At 42.8% G+C, this 24768-nt stretch overlaps 1 protein-coding gene across 4 annotated transcripts in view; it reads left to right on the forward strand.

Annotated features, from left to right (window-relative positions):
* Arhgap44 (Rho GTPase activating protein 44) overlaps positions 1-24768 on the forward strand; it is a 197939-nt gene that overhangs the window by 87351 nt on the left and 85820 nt on the right. For all 4 annotated transcript variants that reach the window (XM_048366672.1, XM_048366674.1, XM_048366673.1 and 1 more), the window contains exons 2-4: positions 14487-14526; positions 15071-15175; positions 22452-22528. In XM_048366672.1, coding sequence (XP_048222629.1) covers positions 14487-14526; positions 15071-15175; positions 22452-22528 — 222 coding nt within the window. The remainder of the gene's footprint in view (positions 1-14486; positions 14527-15070; positions 15176-22451; positions 22529-24768) is intronic.

Genomic DNA, 24768 nt, shown 5'->3' on the forward strand with positions numbered 1-24768 from the left:
CCCCCTCCTTTTCTGTACCTCTTTTGTCAACTGTACCTCCTTCCCTCATCCATCCATCTATCCATTCCTTCTTTCTCTCTTTTTTCTTTCCTCCTTCCCTTACATTTTAAAGGTGGATGAAATTTGCATTAGTTCTGTCCTGCAATCATCACTGTATGTCTTAAAAGCTTTGTTCATAGGTTGATTCTTAGAACTCAGAAGTCAACTAAGCCCTTCTGTGGTTCCTTAAGTATCATCCCTTGAAGACCTAAGTAATGGAATTATGTTTCATTCTCCATGGTTCTAATGTCAGAATACTTTTTTCCACACAAAGGAAAAATTTTCCTATTGCCAAGGACAAATGGATCCTGTTTTCTTGCATTCTACAAACGATTCAATCATACATGGCTTTGATTTGGATTTTGTAGACTATCTTGTTTTTCCTATCATAAAATCATCTGCCTTCATGTCTTTTGGTTTACTTTTCCCATCTGCTGTTTTGACTTGTGCTTTTATCTTGGAGCCTGCTGAATTCGGACTTGGAATTTCTGTGTCCTAAGCCTCCTAAAGGCCTGACACCCAGTGATTTCTTTTTGCTGAACTTGGGTTTAGTTCTGACATTTTTTGTTGGATTAAATTGTTATGCTTATTTTTTCTGGAGTACATCCTCAAAGAACTTTCTCAGAAGAGGAGATAACATCATGTTCTACATCTGAATGATTTTATTTTGTCTCTATGTTCACTGCTACACTCCCATAGTAAAACTTTTAGATTCTTCTAGGTATTGGCCTCTACCTTAGTAGTTTACTAAGCTAGGTGCTGATGGGTCACACCTGTAATTCTGAGTAGCTAGGATCATGGGCCTGAGCCACTGGCACCTGGCTTGGTTTTTTTTTTTTAATTTTTTTTTTTATTTTAGGCATTCTGTGTGCCTAAATTTGCCCTGCTGGGACAAATTGTTTTCAAAACACAGTTATTCCAGTGTTACTACTGTTATGCTCGCGTTCAGGACCCCCGAAAAGAACACCAGAGACCAAGACCGATATAAACAGCAAAGAGGCATTTATTGCGAGCTAGCTCGGACCTCTGCTGATGATAATCAGAGTAGCTCGGACCTCTGCTGATGATAATCAGAGGTCCAGAGTCACAATCTAACAGTCTTTTTATACCATGAAACAAACAACTCTTAAGCAATCTGGGGAAACTTCCACACAGTCAGGCATGTTTGATTAACAATACATCACACTAAGCAAGCAGAGGGAAATAGGCTAATCTTATCTATAGTTAACTTTGTTAGCAGAGGGCTATAGTAAAACTTGGTTAGCAGAGGGCTAAACCGCATTCCTAAAGTTAAACTTCAATCTCTGTTTATATCTAACAAATACATCCTCCATATGAAAGATTCAGCAGTTTTTCTCAAAAAATGTTTTATGCACACTTTCTGTGTAACCTCCTGATTTAGGGGAGAGCAAGCTTAGATTTTTAAGATGGAGTCACTTAGGCCCTTTTCACTACCACTTATTTCTCCCCAAAGTCTGTTTTCCCAGATTCCCAGTAGGTGGCTTTCCTCCCAGTAACTTAATGCTTCTGATTTTATCTCCATTGTTTGCTGCTGAGCAGAGTTTGTGGTGGCTGGCCTCCTGCTCCAAGCCTTCTGGCAGGACTCTCCCAGCCACCAGGCCATCTAGGACCCACTTCCTCTGGGAACTATGGGCTCTTTTACTTTGAGCCACAGCACCCCTCCCCCCCCCGCCCCTCGGGCTTTTTGGCAGGCTTAAATTGCTGTAGCAATGACCCAGTGATTTCAGGTGTGGCATTTCTACAACAATTTTTTTTTTTTCTTGCCAATCCTGGGCCTTGGATTCAGGGCCTGGGCACTGTCCCTGGCTTCTCTTTGCTCAAGGCTAGCACTCTGCCACTTGAGCCACAGCACCACTTCTGGCTGTTTTCTATATATGTGGTTCTGGGGAATCAAACCCAGGGCTTCATGTATACGAGTCAAGCACTCTTGCCACTAGGCCAGTACCCAGACCCTCTACAACACTTTTGCCAGTCCTTCATGGTTAGAAGATGGCTGCTGGTGTTATGCCCAAGCCCTAGAAGACCACCAAGAGACCACCGAGAGCCAGACGTTCCGAAATGCAAAAGCAAGGCAAGGCTTTATTAGGCGAGCTGCAGCCCGGACCTCGTCCTACACACCGACGCAGCGGAGGTTAGGAGGAAGGTCCTGAGCAAAGTTTTACATGGGTATTTAAAGGGAAAAACCACAAAATTACATAAACCAGGTGCAAGCAGGGTTGGGGTGCGAGGACAAATCTGATTGGCTCGGGGCTAGGGGATTCTGAAATTGATTGATGGACATTCCAGGGCAGTCAACGTTCCCAAACCGGTTTGGCCATCTGGGAAATGGGCTTTATGGCCGGTTGGTTTCGGCACAAACATCCGCACAAACTACTTCATTCCTGGAATCTGTACAATTTCTGGCTAGTTTCACCATAAACAAGTCATTTGCTGGGTTTTACGTATGTGCAGGGTTATTCTTAGCTTAACACAAACAACAAGATGGTTGCAGTTTCAAGATGGAGTTGTCCTAGTCTTTCATTCCCCCCTGGACTTATGGACATGAAGCACAATCCTGTGTTTCAGGCCGTAAACTAAATTCCAATTGCTCTCTCTCTGGAAGAGGTATATACATGCTTTTTTTTTTTTTGTCCCAATAAAGTAGATATTAAGGTAGTAAGCCACGGGGAATAATTTCCTCTTCCTTTTCTACAATGGGGCCATGATCTCATGACTCCAGTGGCCCGGGGAGTTACAGTAGCTCGGGCTGGAGGCTGGGGAAGATATATCAATTCTGGTGCCCACTATTCTATCATCCCCAAGCTGCCGACCACCCATAGGTAGGGTTTATGGGAGTCTAGGTTCTCTCCCTAGCTACCAAAGCACCAACCATACATAGCAGGCCTAGCAAGGTAAAGTTAGCCAAGTCCATCTTTTGGTACGTGGCCTCTGTTGTGGCTAATCTGCCACCGGGGTAGAATGTTCTCTCTCACTGTGAATGGGTCCACTGGCTCCAGTCATTTTTATGGCGTGGGTAAAGAGAATCCAGGTTGCAGTTCTGTCCACCCTGAGTGTGGTGGGAGTTGTCAGCAGCAGGATGTAAGGACCCTTCCAACGTGGTTCCAGGTTCCCTTGTCGGTGGCACTTTACTCAGTTGGTAGCGGGTGTGGCTCAGAAGGAGGTCCAGTCTCATAAAGGGCCTTTTAGCTTGGGCCAGATCGCTTGGTGGACCTGCTATAGGGCTCTGAGGGGGGATAAAGGCTCATAAAAAATTCGATTGTAGGTTAGGAATTATGGGAGGGGATCCCAAATCTGATCCTAAGGCTACACATGAGCAAATCCAGGCTTTACCTACAAAACCATCTCAGCGAGGGAATCAAGCAGTTAATGGTACATGAGATCTTTCTGGTTAACATTTAGATGACATCACACAAGTCCCTTATCCCTGCAGATGCAGGTACAGATAGTTTCACGGTGAAGCCCTAATTCTGACCCTATTTACCTATTTATATTATAGCCAATTTGATTACATACCAACTTTACTCATAAGCTCTAATTTTAAGACATACTGATATCATTTGCTTCATACTCAAACTTTCTAGGGATTGTCTTTCCTCATGCCAGCAGCGACTTACTGGAACATTCTGTGACATTTGACTTTTTAAATCCCTTTCTTAATCTCCAAGGCTTGCTATACTAACTTTCCTCTTTACAGTTTCTGGGGCTTCTTTGCTGCCGGAGTTTTACTGTCTACATTTTCTTTTCCTCTAGTTTGTAGAATCTGGTTTATCAAGGCAATTTACTGTGACTCTACCCACAGGCTGTTGGGGAAAACAAAGGTGGGGCAAGGGTCAGCCTGATGGGGACTGCTGCTCCTAAAAAGCCAGACCAGAGCCAACTATCATGAGTTACTATTTTAGAGTGGATTTTTCCAGTTTCCAGTGCCTCTAAGTGCCTAAGGTTGGCCGGTGGCATCTGTAAGATGCACCCCCAGGAGGTCTCCATGAAGATGCCCCAGCAGTTTAAATCTCTGTCCAGTTACCTGGGTACCTGGCATACCTGATGGCAGTTACCTCCCTTTCTTCTGAGGTCACACCCTAATTTATCTGGACACATTTTAATATTTCCACTCCAGGCATTTCCTGGAAGTGACACTCCAGCCTGTCATACATGCTTTGAATTTAGCAGCAGGCCAGTCTGCTTGAAAATTTCTTACAATATCCAATTTTCTTAATAGAGTTAGTTAACTCCACTCAACTCAAGAATGTCCCCCTGAAATTTTAGTTTCAGCAGATCCAAAGTACTTTCCAGCAGAAATCAGCTGCTTGTGATAAGAGTCCCATTTGTTTTACAAAGATAGGGCTACACTGGGTGAAGATGTAGATTCTTTTAGATGACTGTCAGACTGTCCTTGATAGCTTAACCTAAGTTAACCTAAGGCATAACTTTAGTCAAATTTCCTTGTATTTTCCTGATTCCTTCTTAAGCACACTAGCTTTTGTAGGCTGGCACATCACTGAATGTCAAGACAGCTTTAGGCAATCAATGGCCCTTGGGTCATTTTGCCAGGGCAATAAGTTTAAATCAAATATTTCCAATAAGGCTAGGGTTTTGTTTTTTAACCAACATAGAAGGTTTGGCCTGTAACCATTTCTCACAAGTGCAGTTTCTGTACACTGTTACCTCTGTTTTCCATGCCCCTAGTTTATCCTGTCTTATTTTCCCAAAAACAACTTTGGTCCCTTGGTCCTAAAAGGGGGGCTGATGGGCGAAGATCATCCATCTTCTGTAACTTCTTCAGGCTGACTCAGGGGCGTTGGCCTTACCTAGCCAGGAACCTATAACCTTAGTCTACTTTACCAAGGGGCTGCAGGGTCAGATGTCCAGTAGGAGCTTTACTCCAAAGTGGAAATTACATTCAACATTTAACTTTAACTTAACTATACAGACTTTTGGGGCTACCACAGTGTAGCCTTTTAACATTCTAGTTTGTAAAAGCTTTTTCCTGACTGGCTGGGGAACTGATCTCTGATGACCAAAAAAAATGCCTACATTACCTTTGCAGGCCTTTAACAGATCTCAATAAGGACACAATCTCAGGTCCACAAACTTTCTTTCCTGAACAGATGTATCAGCTTAAAATTCTCACTGCCAGTCAGGGCTTTGAGTAGATGCAGGGGGTTGGGATTTTCAAACTATCCCCTATTTAACAAACTTGGCTTTACTACCCACTACCGCAGATGACTGGCAAGTTCCTGTCCAGTTACAAAATAGATAGACATGGGCAATAAAAGGCATGCTTACGAACTATTCTTCTAGGACCTCCCGGCTCTGATTAACTTTTGAAAGGCCAAACAGGAGTGACTCTAGGATCTGACACGCTCTCTGTCATCCAAGCAGTGGCTTACTGCCTCTGGATGCGCAATCACTCTGTCCCAGGAGTAACTTTTCCATGCTGGTATAAATGCACCTTTGTCATTTCTCTTGGTCCATCACTGGACTTGGACTCAGGGCCTGAGTGCTGTCCCTCAGCTCTCCAGCTCAAGACTAGCACCCTACCATTTTGAGCCTCAAAGCAACTCATGACTATTTCCAGCACTTCTGCTGGTCAGCTGGACACGAAGACTCCCACAGGGACCTTTCTCTGCCCGGGCTGGCTTCGAACAGCAGATTTCAGATCAATGAGTCTTACAAGAGGCCACTTAACTCCAATTAAAAGCAACAAGGTGGTCCACACAGAAATAGTTTTTAAGCATACTCTTACCTGGAGCTTATTAAGGGCCAGTGTTAGATCTTGACAAACTTGTAGGGATCATCTGTCCTTCTCTATGGGCCTGCTGGAAATGGTTACAAAAAAAACTACAGAGAAACTGGAATGGCAATTAAACATTTTGGTAGCTATAATTCTCCTTTTTTCACTTTGCAATAATCATTTAGGACAATTTTACTTCCAGATTTCTTATCTAGAAATGCATTCTTGATTTTCAAGGCCTTTTACTAACCTCTGCTTAACACTAACACTTTAGCTCTTATCTGTGTTGGAAAAACTCTGAAGCTTAGAGGCATTCTGAAACCGGTACTGCCCTTTGCCTTTGGGCTGCCCGTTTTAAAAGAGCCTTTTTTTTTCTTTTTTTTTTTTTCTTTTTCTTTAGTCCCAGTTACCACATGGCATGAAGACCTTTGGACTCAAATGACAATTTTTCCTTAATGCAAGAATTACAATTACAAAATTAGAAATACTTATCCATTCAGCTTTCCAATAAATTAGTGAGAAATGTTAGCACATTTTGCTATTTCTTCCTATATACACAGAGTTAATGAGAGTTTACTTCTATACTTGCCTCATTATGTGTAACTTAAGATAGTTACGAGTCTTACTATTACATCACATAAAATTCAGTACCTGAATCATTAAACTGATATCCAAAACAATTATAACAAAAGTACTTTTAACTGTTCACCAGAATTACAAACAAGAAATCCAGTCTCAGCATCTTTGCTTTTTCAATACGTCCAAATTGCAAAAATAGCACAGGAATCAGATCACATCAGATAAATATACTTTTTAACCATTTAAAAAACTTTTTCAGTTCTTAGTACCTCAAGGGGCAGTTTTTAAAAATTCCAGCCAAACCATTCATTTTTACCACCAGGTTTCCAAAGTTCACCTGAAAACAAGAGTCAAAAGAGAGGCCTCCATGGCCTGTCCTGCCAAACAGCCTATTTTCATCCTTTCATCCTACTCCTCAGAGCTTGATGAACTGTCTTGGTGCCGGCCCCACTTCTCTTCCACTATGAAAGGACACCCCCTTTTGGCTGTCCCACCACGTGGATTCCCTCCAGGGCCTGTGCCACCACGTGGGCTGGCTAAGCTGTACTGTTGCCAGACCACCCCTCACTCCTGTGGATAGGCACACAGGCCCATTTTTTTTTTTTCTAGAAACCCAAGCAATTTTTTCTTTTTTTAACAGTGATAAACCTTTACATCAAAATTTCTGACACTTAACCTTAATTTCTTTTTTTAATTAATGAAACATTTTCTTTAACTACAGTTCCTCTTTAAAACAATGCAATAATCCTTTAAAGCATTTGGTAACGCCCAAACTTAATAACCATTTGAATTTAAACTTAAACTCACTCAATTTTACATCATGCTAACAGTCTTGTACATGTTCACACTCACACATGCACACACACACACACACACACACATTTAAAAGATCTTAAAGCGCACAAAATAAACATCGGCCGTACATTTTCCAGTGGCAGGAGGTATTTTTGCCAATCTTACTCCTGCAACACCCAAATTTTAAGACAAAGCTTTTAACAAATGATTTTAGCATTCTCCAGCCTCATTTTCCAGGGCTTGATAATTTTAGCAAAACATTTTAGCACACCAAATAATTTTCTGCTGAAGAAGGCTGGGTGGGGGTCACCCAGAGTTCTTTTTGCAGACACTCACACTCTGATTGTGAGCTGTCGCCTGTACATTTTTCAAATGAGCTAAACATAAATCCAAGGGGGTAGAGGGAATCTGTCCCATTACGTCCGTCACAGTCAGGAGATACAAAAAACAGGGAAGAAGAGTCCAGACCAGACAATTTTTTTTTCTACAACATAATCTTTTTTAGTATGTAATTGGATTTACTATTACTTTCTTTTCTAATTTACCACCAGACCTAGTCTCCTCTATACTCACTCTCATCCTAGGCCCTTCTGCTTTCAATTTCACTTTCTCTTTTACATCAAAGTCCAATTAACCACATCATTTAGACTTCTCAGAGCATTTTACATAAACCAGACAAACATACAAAAGTGACGAGAGTAAAAGCAGTTTGACAAATCTGGAGAAGCAACGCTGCTAAGAAAAGGTAGGGAGGAAAATTCTGCTGGGGACATAAAGAGAAAGAGAAGGAGTCACGTCTGGAAGTCGTCTGTTTGCCACTTTCTTAGCTTAGTCCCCATGCCTAGGAGGAATTTCTCCCGCCAGTGTGGAGGGAGGTTAGACACAGTTACACACAGACCACATAAAAAACACATAAAGGAATTAATATGCCATAAACAATCTACTAATTTCGGCGCCAACACAGGACAAGGTAACAAAACAGGTTATGCAGGTTTGACACAAAAGAGACTGTCAGACTCACAAATAATGCACAGACAGCGCTGCGCGGTGGGGTCACTCCCCGCCACCTGAGGGTGGCTTGGGCTGGAGGACTTGGGGGGTCCTTCCAGTGGGCTAGGATCAAGTCTAGGGGGCTAGATGGTACATTACCTATAGCTCTGGTCAGGTGTTCAATCCAGACAGCTACAAAAAACACAACAATTACAACAACAGAAAAGGTACCAAACACACAGGCCTGAGTAAAAGACAAGTTACAAGTTACTAGTACAAGTTGGAGATCTCCCAAGTCGGCCCCCAACCTCCTGCGAGGGTGCAGAAGGAATGGACCCAAGTTCAAGGTGGGCAGGTTGAGCCTCGGTGAGGAGACTCTCCCAGTCAGTGCCGGCTAGAAACCAGACTGATTTGTGCCCTACAAGTATCAAGGCGGGGTTCCAGGGGTCCCCCATCAAGGGTGGAGGGTCTGAGACGTCTCCCAATTCCTCCAGAGCTGTCATATGAGCACGTCTGCTCTGACAATCCCTAAAAAAAAATAAAACAAACCAGAACGGCCGTATTCAAGAGAAAATGAAAGTAAAAAAAAAACCACACACCTAGACAAAGGACAGGACAAGACAAATTAACAGCGCTGTTTCTCACCTTCGGGGTCTGGGGTCTCGGGGGTCTTTGGGGATCCCGGACGAGCCCCCAACTGTTATGCCCAAGCCCTAGAAGACCACCAAGAGACCACCGAGAGCCAGACGTTCCGAAATGCAAAAGCAAGGCAAGGCTTTATTAGGCGAGCTGCAGCCCGGACCTCGTCCTACACACCGACGCAGCGGAGGTTAGGAGGAAGGTCCTGAGCAAAGTTTTACATGGGTATTTAAAGGGAAAAACCACAAAATTACATAAACCAGGTGCAAGCAGGGTTGGGGTGCGAGGACAAATCTGATTGGCTCGGGGCTAGGGGATTCTGAAATTGATTGATGGACATTCCAGGGCAGTCAACGTTCCCAAACCGGTTTGGCCATCTGGGAAATGGGCTTTATGGCCGGTTGGTTTCGGCACAAACATCCGCACAAACTACTTCATTCCTGGAATCTGTACAATTTCTGGCTAGTTTCACCATAAACAAGTCATTTGCTGGGTTTTACGTATGTGCAGGGTTATTCTTAGCTTAACACAAACAACAAGATGGTTGCAGTTTCAAGATGGAGTTGTCCTAGTCTTTCACTGGTACTCATTGAAGTAGAGTGGGAGTTTGCTACAATGAAACGGGTCCCCCCCCAAGGGAGGGTGATTCCTGGTTCCCCCAAGAGTCCACCACACAGTCTCCAGCTACAAGGTGACAAAAAGACAGATTTATTGGGGAAGTAAAAAGGGAACAAAAAAGGAACCGACCGGCCTTGGTCGCAGCCCAGACTCGGGAGCTGAAACTGCTGACCAGGTGTGCAGGATCAGGGCCCAAACTTGGGAGCTGGAGCCGCCCGCACGTGTGTAGCCCAGACTCGGGAGCTGGGACCCCGTGTCCGTGTAGCCTTCCAGCCTGGTTATAAGGCAAACATCACAGACAAACTTGTCACACGCAGGTGACCAATGAAGATACTACACTTACAGAGCATGCTAGGCCGCATGCAGGTGGCCAACAGAGTTACAGTCTGTCTCATAATATCTATTTGAACTAACCTATCATTCTAGTTAGAATTGGCGCATGGATTTGGCAGGGTTCACATGATGCCGGTGGATAGGCCTACTCAAAGCAGGTTCCCTTGAAGCTCCCAGGCCTCAGGCCTCTACATAACTTATCATAATAAGGAGGAGGACACAGGTTCCCTTGAAGCTCCCAGGCCTCAGGTAGTCAATTTACATAACTTAACATAGTAAAGGGGAGCTTCCCTGAATAGGGTGGGGGAGGGCTTAGTGGAGATGGAGTTGGCTTCTGCTCTTATCTGAGCTGGAGTCAACCTGAAGTCCCTCCATAGTTAATGATGGCACTGGCCAGATCTGGCCTCCCTATTATACTCATGCCATCATCTTTGAGCTTGACATATAAAGAAGAGAGCCTGACAGCTGTCTCTGCAGCACACTGTTGCATGGCCTAAGACCAGGTCACGTTCACCCCAAGTTTCAGGGGCACCTGGCACAGTACTGTCTATAGTAGGAGGCAGAATAATGAGGAAAAACCAGAAGCCCTTCAAAATGTGGGTTTGTTGATTCAGTGATGGCTCCAGAGCATGGGGTGTAGCTTTGTTCCCACTTGCCTATGGTCTGCCACATGCATCAAAATCACCCTATAGACAAGGTTCACACACATGCATGGTGTTAAAATGCCCACACTATTGTCATGCCTCATCATTATGCATGGCATCAAAATGCACAGTGTGAAACAAAAGCCTCACTGGGAAAAGAAGCTCATGACTTTGAAACAGGCACTGCTGCACCAACTCCAGAGTTTTGGTCCATTTGTTCCAAAATTGGATTTACATTTCTTATTATAATTGATTTTACCATTACTGCCTGGGTCATTTCTGTGGCATTCTATACTCAGGCATGATTTAAATTAGCAGGGCTTGATTTACTCATCATTAAGAAATGGACAGAAAAAAAAAAGAACAGCTGGTAACTGGTGGTTCACACCTGTAATCCTGAGAATCACAGTTGGAAGCCAGTCTCAGCAGGAAGTCCATGAGACTCTTAGCTCCAGTTAAGCATCAAAAAGCTGGAAGTGGATTTCTGGCTTAGTGGTAGAACACTACCCTTGAGAGCAAGAGCAAGAGCAAGAGCAAGAGCAAGGATAGTGCTCCTGAGTTCAAGCCCCAGGACTGGCACCAAAAACAACTGGTCCTACACTTGCACAAGAACTTGTATCTCCTGGCTCTTCTCTCTGAAGCCCCAAGCATGGCTTTGGCCTATACCTTTCCTCATTTGCACCCTGTCCCTCTTGTCCACCCCTATTGCTTCCTCCAGTGGCCCTCATGCTGACTGCTGATTGAGTGAAGATCTGGATGTGTAAGGCCCTTGATGACTCTCTTTCCAGGTGGGGCATCTTACTGTACACACCCCATCAAACCAGGTCCTCGTACATGTCCCACAGGAGTGCTGCATCACCGGAAAGTAACACAGAGAGCACTGGGTAGAAAGCTGCACAGAAGACCCCAGAAGGAGCTTGTCCAGGCTGCAGAGTGACTAGAGGCAGGTGCAAGATGATCAGAGGAAGTTCTGGGGTAACCATAGCTGAGCTCCCAAGACCTAGTAGGGAGCTACAAGTAGGAAGGGGCGGGCAGGCATAGGTACTCAGAAGCTTAGCAATATAAACATCAGAGGATCCAGGCATTTCATCAGGTGTGTCAGGTGAGGACTTGTTAATGTGAAATGTAGAAGATTGACTTCTGCAGAATCTTGGCGTCTGCAGGTCTGTGCTTCCCCATAGAGCACATTGAGGGAGAACTGAACAAACTCTGGGTACATGGCTTTCTACTACAGGTGCTCGATTCATAGCTAGGCCCACCCACCATGTGGCTTTTCAAAGCATCAGAAATTTTTACTTTATCATTTCAATTAGGCACATTCACTTTCACCTTGCTTTTGGGGGGCACTATTTGCTTTTGCGTTGAGGGCTGGTTTTCACAAAACTAAAGGCAGGGAGATAGGAATGACTGAGGGGATTTTATCTGCCTCAAATGAGTTGCATGATACACATACAAGCAGGACTTTGAAATTTTTGTTTTGAAGTTTCTTTTGCTCTTTTAAGTTTCTTACTGTATTTTTGGATCTTCCTTGGTTGAAGCTACACATATGAAGCCTGTGGCTCAGGTGGGTTGACTGTAAATTAAATAAACATTTGCTTCCTTGGCTGACTTCTCCGGTCATAGCTGTGAGCCCTGATTACTTGGCCCTCAGGACTAATGAATGGGTTTTTGGTGCTGAGGACACAACCTCTAGGTGGCATCTCAAGGGAGATTTCCAGAGTTAATATGAGCCAGGTGCTGGTTGCTCATGCCTGTAATGCTAGCTACTCTGAAGGCTGAGATCTGAGAATCACCATTCAAAGCCAGCCTGGGCAGGAAAGGCCATGAGACTCTTATCTTCAATTATCTATCAGAAAACCAGAAATGGTAGAATACTACTAGGCTTAAGCAGAAGACCTCCAAGACAGCAGCCAGGCCCTGAGTTCCAGCCCCATGACTGACAATAAAACAAAACAAAACAAAAACAAAACAGAGTAAGTATATCGCCATAGTGATTATTTGCTTCAGCTCCCCATTTCCTAGGTTGTGTTTAGCAACCAGTGTTCGACTATACCACAGCTACTAATTGGTGGTCATCTGAAATGTTTTTCCTATTATTGTAGGTTAGGAAATGGCAATTTAGCTCAAATCAGACCACATCATCATTTGCAGGACTGCTGAAAACCTTTAATGTTGCAATGGATTCTCTTAATAGGCAAGATCAGATTCAGCATTCTGCTAACTTGTTCGTGCACAGAATTTTTTCTCTAGTGTCTTATGAATGTACTTTTTAAAATGAAATACATTTTGGGAAATGTATGCAATGCTAGTGACAATGACAACTCTCTGTGGGTGTGTAGTATAATTTTTTTTGTCTTGCCTTGATTATAAAGAACATACTTTTAGAAGCTGGAGGTATGACTCCAGTGGTAGAACATCTACATAGCAGGAACAAGGAGAATATTTTTGACACGCTTCATTAAGAGTAAAGCTTATAGGCACTTAAAAAAAAATCAGTGCTGGGACTTGAACTCAGGACCTGGGTGCTGTCCCTTAGCTTTTTTTTTTTTTTTTTTTTAACGTTTTTGTTGGTCATGGGGCTTGAACTCTGGGTCTAGGCACTGTCCCTGAGGTCTTCAGCTCAAGGCTAGTGCTCTACCACTTGAGCCACAGCGCCACTTCTGGTTTTATGGTGGTTAATTGAAGGTAAGAGTCTCATGGACTTTCCTGACCAGGCTGGATTTGAACTGTGATCCTCAGATCTTAGTCTCCTGAGTCACTTATAGGCACTTTTTAAAAGAAAAAAAAAATCAAGGATTTTCTTAATATTTTTTTCTCGTAAAGAACCTTGGTCTTATTTGTCTAGATTTGTTTCAGATGATTCATTCTTGTTCCATCAATCTAGGTTTCTGTCTTCTTGCCAGTGCTATACCTGCTTGATTTAATTTTAGAGTAAATCTTAGAATGGGATCTTGTGACTCCCACAACTTCATTTTCCTTTTTAAAAATGGTTTCAATCATTCTACCATCTTTACACTTTGATTTCATTTTTGAAGTCAGCTTCTTTATATCTATAGAAAATCTCACTGAAACTTTTTGTTGTGGTGTTGGGGTTTGTACTCTAGATCTCACACTTCCTAGGCAAGTCCTAAACCCATTTGCTTTTAGTTTGTTTTTGAAATGTGGCCTCACACTATTTTGGCCTGGCCAGTCTTGGAATGTAATCTACCTACCATCCCTCCCCCTCCACTTCCTGAGTGTCTGGGATTATAAACACATACTACCATCCCAAGCTCCTGGTGAAATTTAGATTTGAGATTGTATTTCTCTTATGGCTAGTTGGAGAAAACTGTTATCTTTACCATGTGGATTTTTGGACTCTGCAGATATAGTATGTCTCTCCATTATTTAGATCTTTGCTCATTTCTTTCAAAAGTTTGTGGTAGTAGTCCAGCCTGCGAGCTGTTTATATACTTTAATAGATGAATTCCTAAATTACTAAAGATATTTCAATCATTTCATTATTCATGTATTCATTACTAAAATGTAGAAACAGGTCATTCTTCTATGTTCATATTGTTTCATTTGTTCTTGCTACATTCACAGTAGTTGCGAAAGTTTTATACATGATAGGCATGAGGCTATCTCTGAACAAGGACCTAATATGTGGTTCTTAGACCTTGGTGGTGGTTTCATTGGTTGTCAGGACTCGACTGTCCTGGTTTTGGGAATGGGGTTAATTGATCCCTTCTCAGATTTCTGTCTTTGGTGGAAAACATGAGGAAAAGCATGATATAGAAAGCTGCTTAATTCTGCTACTTGACAAATTTATGTCTCAGAACAAAAGAGGTGTGTGTGTGTGTGTGTGTGTGTGTGTGTGTGTGTGTGTGTGTTCCTTAACCCAGATCTCAATCTGTGACAGGAAAGTCCAGACAACCTTGTGCCCAATAAATTACAGAATTGTCTGTGTATCCTCTTGTTAGGAGTTTCTGGAACTAATTTCTGTTTTTTTTTGAGTTTTCACAAGAGAACAAAGAAGAGAATTGAGAACAATTATGACAACTGAGTTCTTGTTTACTAATTTACTTTACTGATTTGTTTCTCACTTTTCTCTTTAGGGCAGAAAAGACTGAAGTTCTGAGTGAAGACCTTCTTCAGGTAAGGTTGTCACTTGCTTTTGGCCGGGAGACTTCATCCCTACAGTTAAGCCAATCTGTGGGCTGTTTCTGCTGCAGTTGTTTTAGGACAATGCTTTTGAATACCACTGGCTGTCTGTATTTGCAAATATATGTGGATCTATGTATTCAATCAACTGTAGATCAAAAATGTTGGAAAAACATGCATCCATAGTGAAAGCATTCAGTCATTTTTCTTGTACTATTCCCTAAACAAAAAGTCTTAACAGCTATTTGCCTAGTACTTACCTTGTGTACGGTATTGTAAGAAATGTAGAAGTGATTTAAAGTATATAGACGGATGTGTAGAGGCTATGTGCCCATGTGTATCTTATTATATACATCTGGGGCTTTAGTATTCTGGATGGGGGCTCCTGGAACTCCTCCCCAAGATACCTGGGGAAGATTGCCCTTATGTAGGTAATTTTGCTGGGACAGATACAGCAGAAAGCTGTGGCCAGTCCCTCTCCATCACTCCTTCTGTGGATGCTGACTTCTCGAAAGACCTCATCCCTGTCTGTCTGCAGGTGGAGAAGCGCCTGGAGCTGGTAAAGCAAGTGTCGCACAGCACACACAAGAAGCTCACCGCGTGTCTGCAGGGCCAGCAGGGAGCAGAGGCTGACAAGCGCTCCGTAAGTGCCCTCGGCTGCTCTCTGCTGCCCTGGGCAGCTGGAAAGTTACCAGGTTCCATTCTAGAGCCTTGTCGGTTCTGGCTATTTATGTCACAGTTAGGTGTCATTGGAAGGTCCAGACAAACCTCCCTGTCTGCTGCATTAGTCCAGACCCTTCCCTTCCCACATGCCTTGCTCTTTAGCTCTCCTAAGTCCTTCATCATCCCAAAGTGGAAAACTAGGAAGATGACAGGGGCATGCTTAAAATCATGCCTGTAGAGAAGCTTCATCTCTAATACACCTTACCCCTGATTCCACATGTTCATAGATTCCATCTCAACAACATCCAGCATGTCACAGCAAAAATAATGCCATGGTTTGAGAGGTCCCAAGTATCCTTGAAGATTGTTTTTATTATATGAGAGAGTAAAAAGAATCTGCTAAATAAAATTATCCTAATCACTTTGTTCATTACCTGCATCAGTACTAACAGATGTTGTAGAGTATGGTTCTGTTTAACAGTATTGGATGTAAACAATCTTGGTGGTCTCTCTTCCCATGTCATCTGCCCCTTGTGATTCCATCAAAGATGGAAAGACAGTTGTATACATTCACTTGGTTTTATTTCAAGAGTTCTGTAACCTAGGAGGGTTTTCCTCTTTCCTTGAGTTGATATTTTGATCTGGATGTATTGTTGGCTTCTGTGTGCATGGTCCCCTTATCCTCCAGTTCATGCCAGGCTGTCTCTTCTGAGTGCCACATGATATACCTGATTCCTCCTCTGTCTCCTGTGAACTATCAGCATTTGTTCTGCCCGCTTGTGTGTCATTCCTTTTCCCTCCCCAACCCTGGGTGGGTTTGTCTATATATCTATCTGTCTCTGTCCCTTTCTCTCTTTGGGGCTGGTTCTGGGCTTGAACTAAGGTGAGCTCAGGGCCTGGGCCCTGTCCCAAGGTTGAGCCCACTGGACTCAAGGTTGGTGCACTACTACTTGAGCCACCTCTGCTTCTGGCTTTTTGGTGTTTAATCGGAGATAAGAATCTTAAGGACTTTCCTTCCCTGGCTGACTTCCAACCATGATCCTCAGATCTGAGCCTCCTGAGTAGCTAGGATTATAGGTGTGAGCCATTAGTACCTAGCATAGTTTCTTAATATACATTTAAATCTCCCTCATCCAAAATGCCTGGAACCAGAAGTGTCTTTTCTTAGATTTCAGATTTTGAATGTTTGCCTTTCCATAATGAGCTATCTTAGGGCGGGCTGCAATCTGAGTCTAAACAAGACATTCATTGTATTGCATTCATACCTAATACATACAGGCTGCAGGTCACTTTATACACATTTTTATTGCTGTTGTGCTAATCTTAGACCCATTGCATGAGGTCAGGTGTGGATTTTCAACTATGGCATTATGTCGAGATTGTCCATTTTCAGAGTAGGGGTGTTCAGCCTCCATTCTCAAATTGTTGTATTGAGAAGTATATGAAACTTTTGCAGTGCTGGAAAATGCCTGTGGAAATTAATTCTCCATGTGTCAGGAACTTCAGCACTATCTCAGAGATCAGAAATAGCATTCCCATCATGTGGTTAGTGGTTTAAACTTGGTTTCTTATATGAGATGAAAATAGGAAGAATACAAAGTATATTTTCATTTTTGCCTCCTTTATTCTAAGCTGATAACTGGTTAGTTGATGGTCTTTGAAACTCGATGCAATGATACCTGGTTTCTGAAGCCCTAGCATGTTTTCTAAAGAGGTGACAGTCAGCAAATAAACATCTAGTGAATGAACATGTTTCTCTACCTTATTTTTAACAGATACTAGAAAGTACCATATCTGCCATGTAAGGTAGTGTGCTATTTGAAGAGCTGGGTGAATTCAGCAGGATCCCCATCCTAGATACTCAAGCCTAAAGTAGTGTGAATCAGGCTTCACACAGCGTTCATTACTCACTTGAATTATGTCTCCTGTTAGAACAGCTCACTAGCAATTCAGCAGCAGGAGGTTTCCATGATGACCTGCTTTGAAGGATATGTCTAAAATGGCAGCACTGGAAGGGCGCAGATGTTTCCATATCAGAGGCCAGCATACATTGCGTTCCAAGACACTGCAAGAAGCATGACATCCTGGAGACAAGAAAGGCGACGAGAGTGACTAGACTGGGGAGGGCAGGAAGGGAAAGTGTTAGAAGATGAGACCACAAGGCACTGGGTAACACTAAACAGAGGATTTGGACTTCATCCCTAAGAGCAATGGAAAGCCAAGGTTTTATTAGGAGGTAACACGATTGAATTGGTTGATGATAATGGGAATAGATTAATGAGCTGCTTACTGGCAATAGTAGAAATGGGCCAGTTAGACACACAGGGGATGACCTATGTGACAGTAGTGAGCATATGAAGATGAAGAGAGATTGACACACCCTACAGGTGTTGGAGGCAGAGTATTTGCTTGGATAGGAGTATGAGGAGAGGAGGAAAGTTTCCTGTGCTTTGGTTTGAGTGATCATTGAATCACTGAGGTTGAGCTCTCCTCACAGGGCTATAGCATTGAGAAGACATGAGGTTTGAATCAGTAATCCAGTGGCTATAGCATTGCAAGCTCTCTCAGGAGGATCTAGCCCTTTCCATAATCCATGACCTGTTAAGCTCTTCTAAGAATTCCTCCTGTGATTTCACAAGTCCTCCTAACCTTGTCCACGCAGCTGCTGTTACACAGTGGTGTGGTTCCTACTGTACCTTCCACTCTGAGCCCTTTCCTCCTTCACAGTCCATCCTCTGTAAAACCCTATCTGAGAGATTAGAACTGTTACACAGTGGAGTGGTTCCTTCTGTACCTTCCACACCAAGCCCTTTCCTCCTTCACAGTCCATCCTCTGCAAAACCCCAGCTGAGAGATTAGAACAGAGGTCAGATGAGGTCACTCTTCTGCCTGACTCTCACCCAAGCCTTCACATTGTAGAAGAGAGTCTGAACTCCTTGACTTGGTCCGAGGCCCCCATAGACATGTTTTTCACAGACCTCTCTGAGCTCGTCCCATCAATTATCCTCCTCCAACTGTACTGATGTATTCATGGGCATGCTGAATGGTGTCTCTCTTGGAGCCTTCATACTTGCTCTGGCCTCCTTGTGGAATGCTCCCTCTCAGCAGCTCAGGCCAGCAGCTTCTTATTGCTTAGTTCTCACTCAGATACCATCTTCTCCCCAAGGCTTTCCCTAAGTGCCAGGTTCTCTGGCTTCTCCTCCCCTCTCCCCACCCTCCCTGCCCAATCCCATGAGCCTAACTCATAGTAGAGTCTAAACTCATTGTGATCATTGATTTCTGTCATTGATGTGAGTATTGGGAGCAGGGATCTTGTGTTTCTATTTGCTATACTTTCAGTGACTAAAACAGGGCCTGCCCCATCCACAGTAGTCACTAATAAAAAAAACAAAACAGACTTGTCCTGAATGGAATATTTCGGACACAGGACCTCCCTGACAGCCTGGCATGCCCACTTGAACCCTTCTGTTCTATAACAGGCAATTTAGCATGAGGGCTGGAATCTCACTACCCAAAGCTAAAGCAAAGAAACCCTACTGCTTTCTAATTCTGCCTGAACATGGGCATGTTTATTACTGCATAAGCCTTGGTTTCTTCATTTGGGAAATGGTGATAGCAATAATGTTTTCCTCCCCAGTAGGATTGTTTGAGAGTTCAGTGAGGCATATGAATACTTATGCAAGTATTAAAGAGAGAACCAGTGCCCCAGTGTTGGGTTCAAGTGCCCATCAGGACAAATTGAGCTCTGAGGATCAAATTAAAAATAGCTCATTGTGTGGGCTTGGTTATGAAATATGGTAGGAAGCTGTTTCAAAGATAAGGAGAAAGAGGAAGTGAGACGAGAAGGAATGAGGGAAGAGAGGGAGAGAGAGGGGGAGAGAATGAATGATTATGTCCGGAACAGAGCAGATAGTACAAGGAAACGTTTTGCCTCTGAGTCATCTTACAATCTCTGTCACTTATTCTCATGATAATTTTAGCAACAGCAGTCATCCCAAGCATGTCAGATAACCTTGGGACATTCTGTCTGTCCTTCTTGTATTCTTAAGGTTCTGTGTGAACTAAGAGCCAGGGGAAGGGTTATTTTAATACCTTCTCTTTGACCCTGAAAATCACTGGCCAGCATGAAGCTTGGCTATGACAGTCACAATATTCACCAAGGATGGGGACCAGCTCTCTCCATGGACCTTTGGTGGCAGAGAGAAACAAATTTTGGCAGGTAGTCTAGACTTCAGGGCAATTTAATCATTTGAAGGCATTTGGGGTCCATATACAAGAGGTGGGGGTGATATTAAATGAGAGAGAGTGCGAAGAAGTGCTTGTGGTGGGCAGTCAGTAAACCAAGAGATGGCTTTAGTGCCTGGCTCTGTGCAGTTCTCATCATCACTTGAGAGAAATAGCAGTGATTTGGAGCCTATTGCTTTGTTGTCCTTCTCATCTACTGCTTTGGATTGTGGATCATAGATTTCTTTCACACCCTTTGGACATGAAGATGTATTAATTTCATATGCATCTTTTGTTGTTTGATTTCTTCATTTTGGCTTCTTGAATTCCTATGAATTTCCCCCATTAATTTCTTCTGACCTTGTCCCATTTAACTCTCTTTCTCCTGTCCTTGAGATTCAAGTCTTGAAATTCACCTCAACATTTCTCTTGAGGGACAGTTACAACCACTAAAGGATTCAATAAATACATGGTTATATTTGTTCAGTGATCCATGTTCATCATTAAGAAAGAACAAAGTTGGGCTAGGGGCGTAACTCAAGTGATAATTCACCAGTGTAGAAAATGTGAAGCCCTGAATTAATACACCAGAATGAGGCAGCTTTATATATAATGACAGGAAGTGAGAGGAAAGATATTTCTACATGAAGAGGTGGGAAGGGCCCAGAGTGATATATCTAGGGTACTAACACTTGCCAGAGAGAATGTGTAATAAAAGTGATGCATACACAGATCTGCTTTGATTCACTGACACACAAAAACCTGGTAACTGTTACAGGTAACAGGTGGCTGAAGGCTCAGAGCAGAAAGAATACTTGCAGTTTAAACCTTCAGCACCTTTAAGTAATACCATATGCATCTACTTCTTACTCACAAATCAATTTGTTAAGTTGGGAGCCAGTGGCTCATACCTGTATCCTAGCTACTTAGAAGACTGAGATCTGAAGATTGCAATTGGAAGCCAGTGTAGGCAGACAAATTCCAACACACTCTTATCTCTAATTAACCAGCAAAATGCTGGAAGTAGAGCTGTGGCTCAGTAGTAGAGTACTGACCTTGAATGAGAAAGCCAGGCACATAGGGCCCTGAGTTCAAGCCCCAGTATCATTTTTCTGTCTCTCTCTCTGTCTCTCTCTCTCTCTCACACACACACACACGCGTGCACACACACACACTGATTCAGAGAGAGAATCCTATGCTGCTGGTCCTTTCCATCCCCTACTTTATTTCATGTAGGCCCTGAGCCTATGGGGTGGTCTCACCCACATTTTAGATGTGTCTCCCTGGCCCTTAGTCAATCCTTTCTGGATTGCCCTTACAGGTACCCCAACCCAATGAAATTAATCATCAAAGATGACCATTGAAAATCCTGGCCTCTAGTGTTTGTGACTGACCTGCTATATATCAGAAGTCCCAGTCAGCTTCTCAGTTTTCCATCATTTGCTAGTGTGGCTCACAGAACTTGAAGAAGCACCTTACTTGTGTTGTTGAGCTTATTCTAAAGGATACCATAAATGGTGCAGATGACAGCCAGATGGAGGTTGCCTTCAGTGAATCCGATACTCATCATCTCTAGAAATAAGTTGTATGGGAGCAGTGGCTACGTTCATTCACTGCAGGTTGGTACCCAGCCAGTGGGGAATGTCTCCCTTCCAAAAACACTGCATCAGAAAGCAAATGGTAGTGAGCTCTCTAGGCAACATTAGGAGGTTTTGGGCACTGTCTTTATTATGGCTGTACATAGTGGAAGGCTTGAACATATGGTAGCATTTCTTTCTTGCCTTCTTGGTTTTCTTCTGCTGTGCCTGTATGTGCAGGTTGGATGTGGTTCTTTGATATTTCATAAGGAGGAGATGGGCCAAGCTATATATCTTAATAGCTTGCCTCTCCCTCCTTGTAGCATGAGGTGTACCATGCAAAGTAGATGGCAGCCATACATATTTTGTGTGCTCACAATATTGTGTAGCTGTCACCACTGCCTGGTTCTTAATCATTCTCACACACAGAAGGAAATTCTATGTTCATAAACAAGTGTCTCCCCATTCCTCCATCCTTCACAGCTTCTGTTAAGTCCCAATCTGTTTTTCTCTCCCGATTGATAGGCCTCTTGATAGCTCATATAAATAGAATCATACAATATGTATCCTCTTGAGTCTGGCATATTTCCCTCAGGATGATGTCCTTCAGGTTCATCTGTGTTGTAGCACGTGTTAAGAATTCATTCTTTTTTGAAGCTCAATAGCCTTTCCCTCTAGGGACCATCACATGTTGTTATCCATTCATCCATTGATAGGCATCATGAATTATTTCCACTTGTTATCTATTATAAACAGTGCTTTTCTTCACATATATGAAAACATTTTTGTTTATCTGTTTTCATTTATTTGGGTGTACATACCCAGGAGTGGAGTTGCTGGGATAGGTAAGGTACTACCAAACTTGTCTACAGTGCTTTGCTGTTGTAAACTTCCAGTGGTAATGCATTTGTCCACATAGTGCACTGAGTTGTTTTCTGTTTCTTGGTGTTTGTTTTCCTTTTTCGTACTCCTAACCTAGTAATCCAGGTGATGGTGACGTAGCATCTCATTGTGCCCTGGACTTACAGTTCCCCAATGGCTACTGAGCCCCAGCACCTTTCCATGAGATAGATGGCCTTTTATGTATCTTCTCTGGACCTTTTCTTTGTTATGATACTTGCCTTGTGTTGTGTCATATGTGACCACATTTCTCTGTTTTTGTTGTTTATGAGATGACTCATTTACCCATTTTTCTCCTCTCCACTACTTAACAGTGTAATACATAAACCTGAGTCTTATTTTCCACAGTGATACATTTAATCCAAGTTTAATTTTGTGAATTCGACTTCTCTAAGTACAGCCCATCATCATGTACTTTGAGTTTCTTGGTATGTTAAAGCCAGCCTATTCCGAAGCTCATATAACATCTTGGGGAATATTGGACTTTGTCCTGATCTGGAGTATATGGATGGTGATAGAGAAGCATTTTCATTGCACTCTGTGTTTCCTTTCCAGAAAAAGTTGCCTTTGACCACTCTGGCTCAGTGTCTGATGGAAGGCTCCGCCATCCTCGGAGATGACACCCTTCTTGGGTAAGGAAACACTGTGCATGGGTTTGTGCCAAGTCTAGCTGAGTCCTCACCCATAGAAAGGGGATTAGAACTGGGTTCCACATAGGAGAGAGGACATGGATATTTAACTTTCTTAGACTGCTTATTTCACTTAACCTGATAATCACATGTTCTCACTCCTGTGTAGAACCTGTCCTTATGAACAAAGGCAGAATGAAAAAGTGGTTCTGTTGAGGGGTTGGTGCCAGAAAGAAGGGTAAGGGTGAAAGAGACTCTGTGTGTGTGTGTGTGTGTGTGTGTGTGTGTGTGTGTGTGTCTGTGTCTGTGTCTGTGTCTGTGTGTATCTGTGTCTGTGTGTATCTGTGTCTGTGTGTATAAGAGAGAGAGAACCTGGTCAAAGTGTTCTATACATATGTATGAAAACAGAATAGTGAAACCTGATGAAATTGTCTGAGGAAGAGAGGAAGAGGAAGAATGGGGGGAGAAATAAGGGGGTGAGTTTGATGTTCATTATGGAAATATCACAATGAAATCCCTTTGTATAATTAATAATACAAATAAGAAAACAGAATAAAAACAAATACTGATACAAAATTTTAAATGAAAGTAAGGGATCTAGAATTTCCCAGGGAAGCTTGGAATGTGCCTGAATTCTGGGAAGGGACAAGGCACATTATGATCAGTGACAAGAGAACTATTAGTTCTGACATTATTCTGACTAAGCAGTGGAGCTAGCCAGTCCAAGGGGAGAAATTGAGTTAAAGCTGGTGAAACCTGAAGAAAGACTATTCACAACCCCAGGGCCACGGCAAAAGCAAGTTGGCAGCCACTGCGCATCAGATGCCAGAACAGGCAGGAATCCCTGAATGAGCCATACTTCTTGTAAAGTTACACTAAACCTCATAACAACTGAACTCATCCTGGAAACATGACCAAACTGCCCTACAGTCAGTAGGACAACCAGTAAACCAAGGACTAGAAAGAAGAGAGACAGCATGAAAGAAAATGTAAATTATGCAAAGTGAAATGTAACAATGAACTAAAGACCAGAGACATCTTTAATAAAAACATCAAACATCATGAGGAAGGAATGGGCAGAACTGGATTCAAAAACAAATTAGGGCCTCTTAAAATTGAAGTTATGCTGATAATTTTAAGACTTAACTTGAGGTGTACTGGAGATTGTACACAGAATATAAAATTGATTGGGCTGGAAGTATATTAGCACAGCCTACAATAGGCATAACCACAGGAAGAACAAGTTGTAGGCTATGTCCACAGTCTGGGAGACACAGTGCAGATATCATCATTACATCTAGAAGGAGGTCCTGCAGAAATGGGGAGAAGGGTGCATCAGAGGCTGAATCTTTTCCAGGTTGGAAAGAAAACCTAAGTCACTGGGCTGGGAATATGGCCTAGTGGTAAAGTGCCTGCATCATATACATGAAGCCATGGGTTCGATTCCTCAGCACCACATATATAGAAAAAAGCTGGAAGTGGCACTGTGGCTCAAGTGGTAGAGTGCTAGCCTTGAGCAAAAAAAGAAGCCAGGGACAGTGCTCACGCCCTGAGTTCAAGCCCCAGACTGGCAAAAAAAAGAAAAAAAGAAAAAAAAAACCTAAGTCACTTAAGGTACACAAAAAGTCCTATTTGAAATCAACCATAGGGCTGGGAATGTGGCTTAGCGATAGAGTACTTGTCTAGCATGCACAAAGCCCTGGGGTCGATTCTTCAGCACCAGATAAACAGAAAAAGCTGGAAGTGGTGCTGTGGCTCAAGAGATAGAATGTTAGCCTTGAACAAAAAGAAGCCAGGGACAGTGCTCAACCCCCCGAGTCCAAGCTCCAGGACTGGCAAAACAAAACAAAACAAAACAAAACTGAACAACAGGAAACCTGAAATCAACCATAAAGAATCCATCCTGAACACATTGTACTAAGGCTTTAGGTTATTCCTCCACCCCCTCCCCCCAATAAAAAAGAATAATAAAAATTTAATATCAACCAGAGGAAAAAGAGAACCATCTATAACATCATAATTCAGCTGAAAACACAACTATTACTCGGCCAAGTAAATTCCAGTCAGTAATAGAGGACTATCTCCAAGTAATGAAAGACAAGAAGCCTACAACTTTACAATCAACCAAATCATTAGCCCAAAATAAAGAGAAATTAAAGCTGTTTCCAGGCAAACATGTACTTATTGCAGGGTAAACTGTATTAATACTCAAAGCTGCTTCTTGCATATTCTCGCCCAACAAA

The sequence above is a fragment of the Perognathus longimembris genome, chromosome 17 (genome assembly GCF_023159225.1).
Source record: "Perognathus longimembris pacificus isolate PPM17 chromosome 17, ASM2315922v1, whole genome shotgun sequence".
NCBI lineage: Eukaryota > Metazoa > Chordata > Mammalia > Rodentia > Heteromyidae > Perognathus > Perognathus longimembris.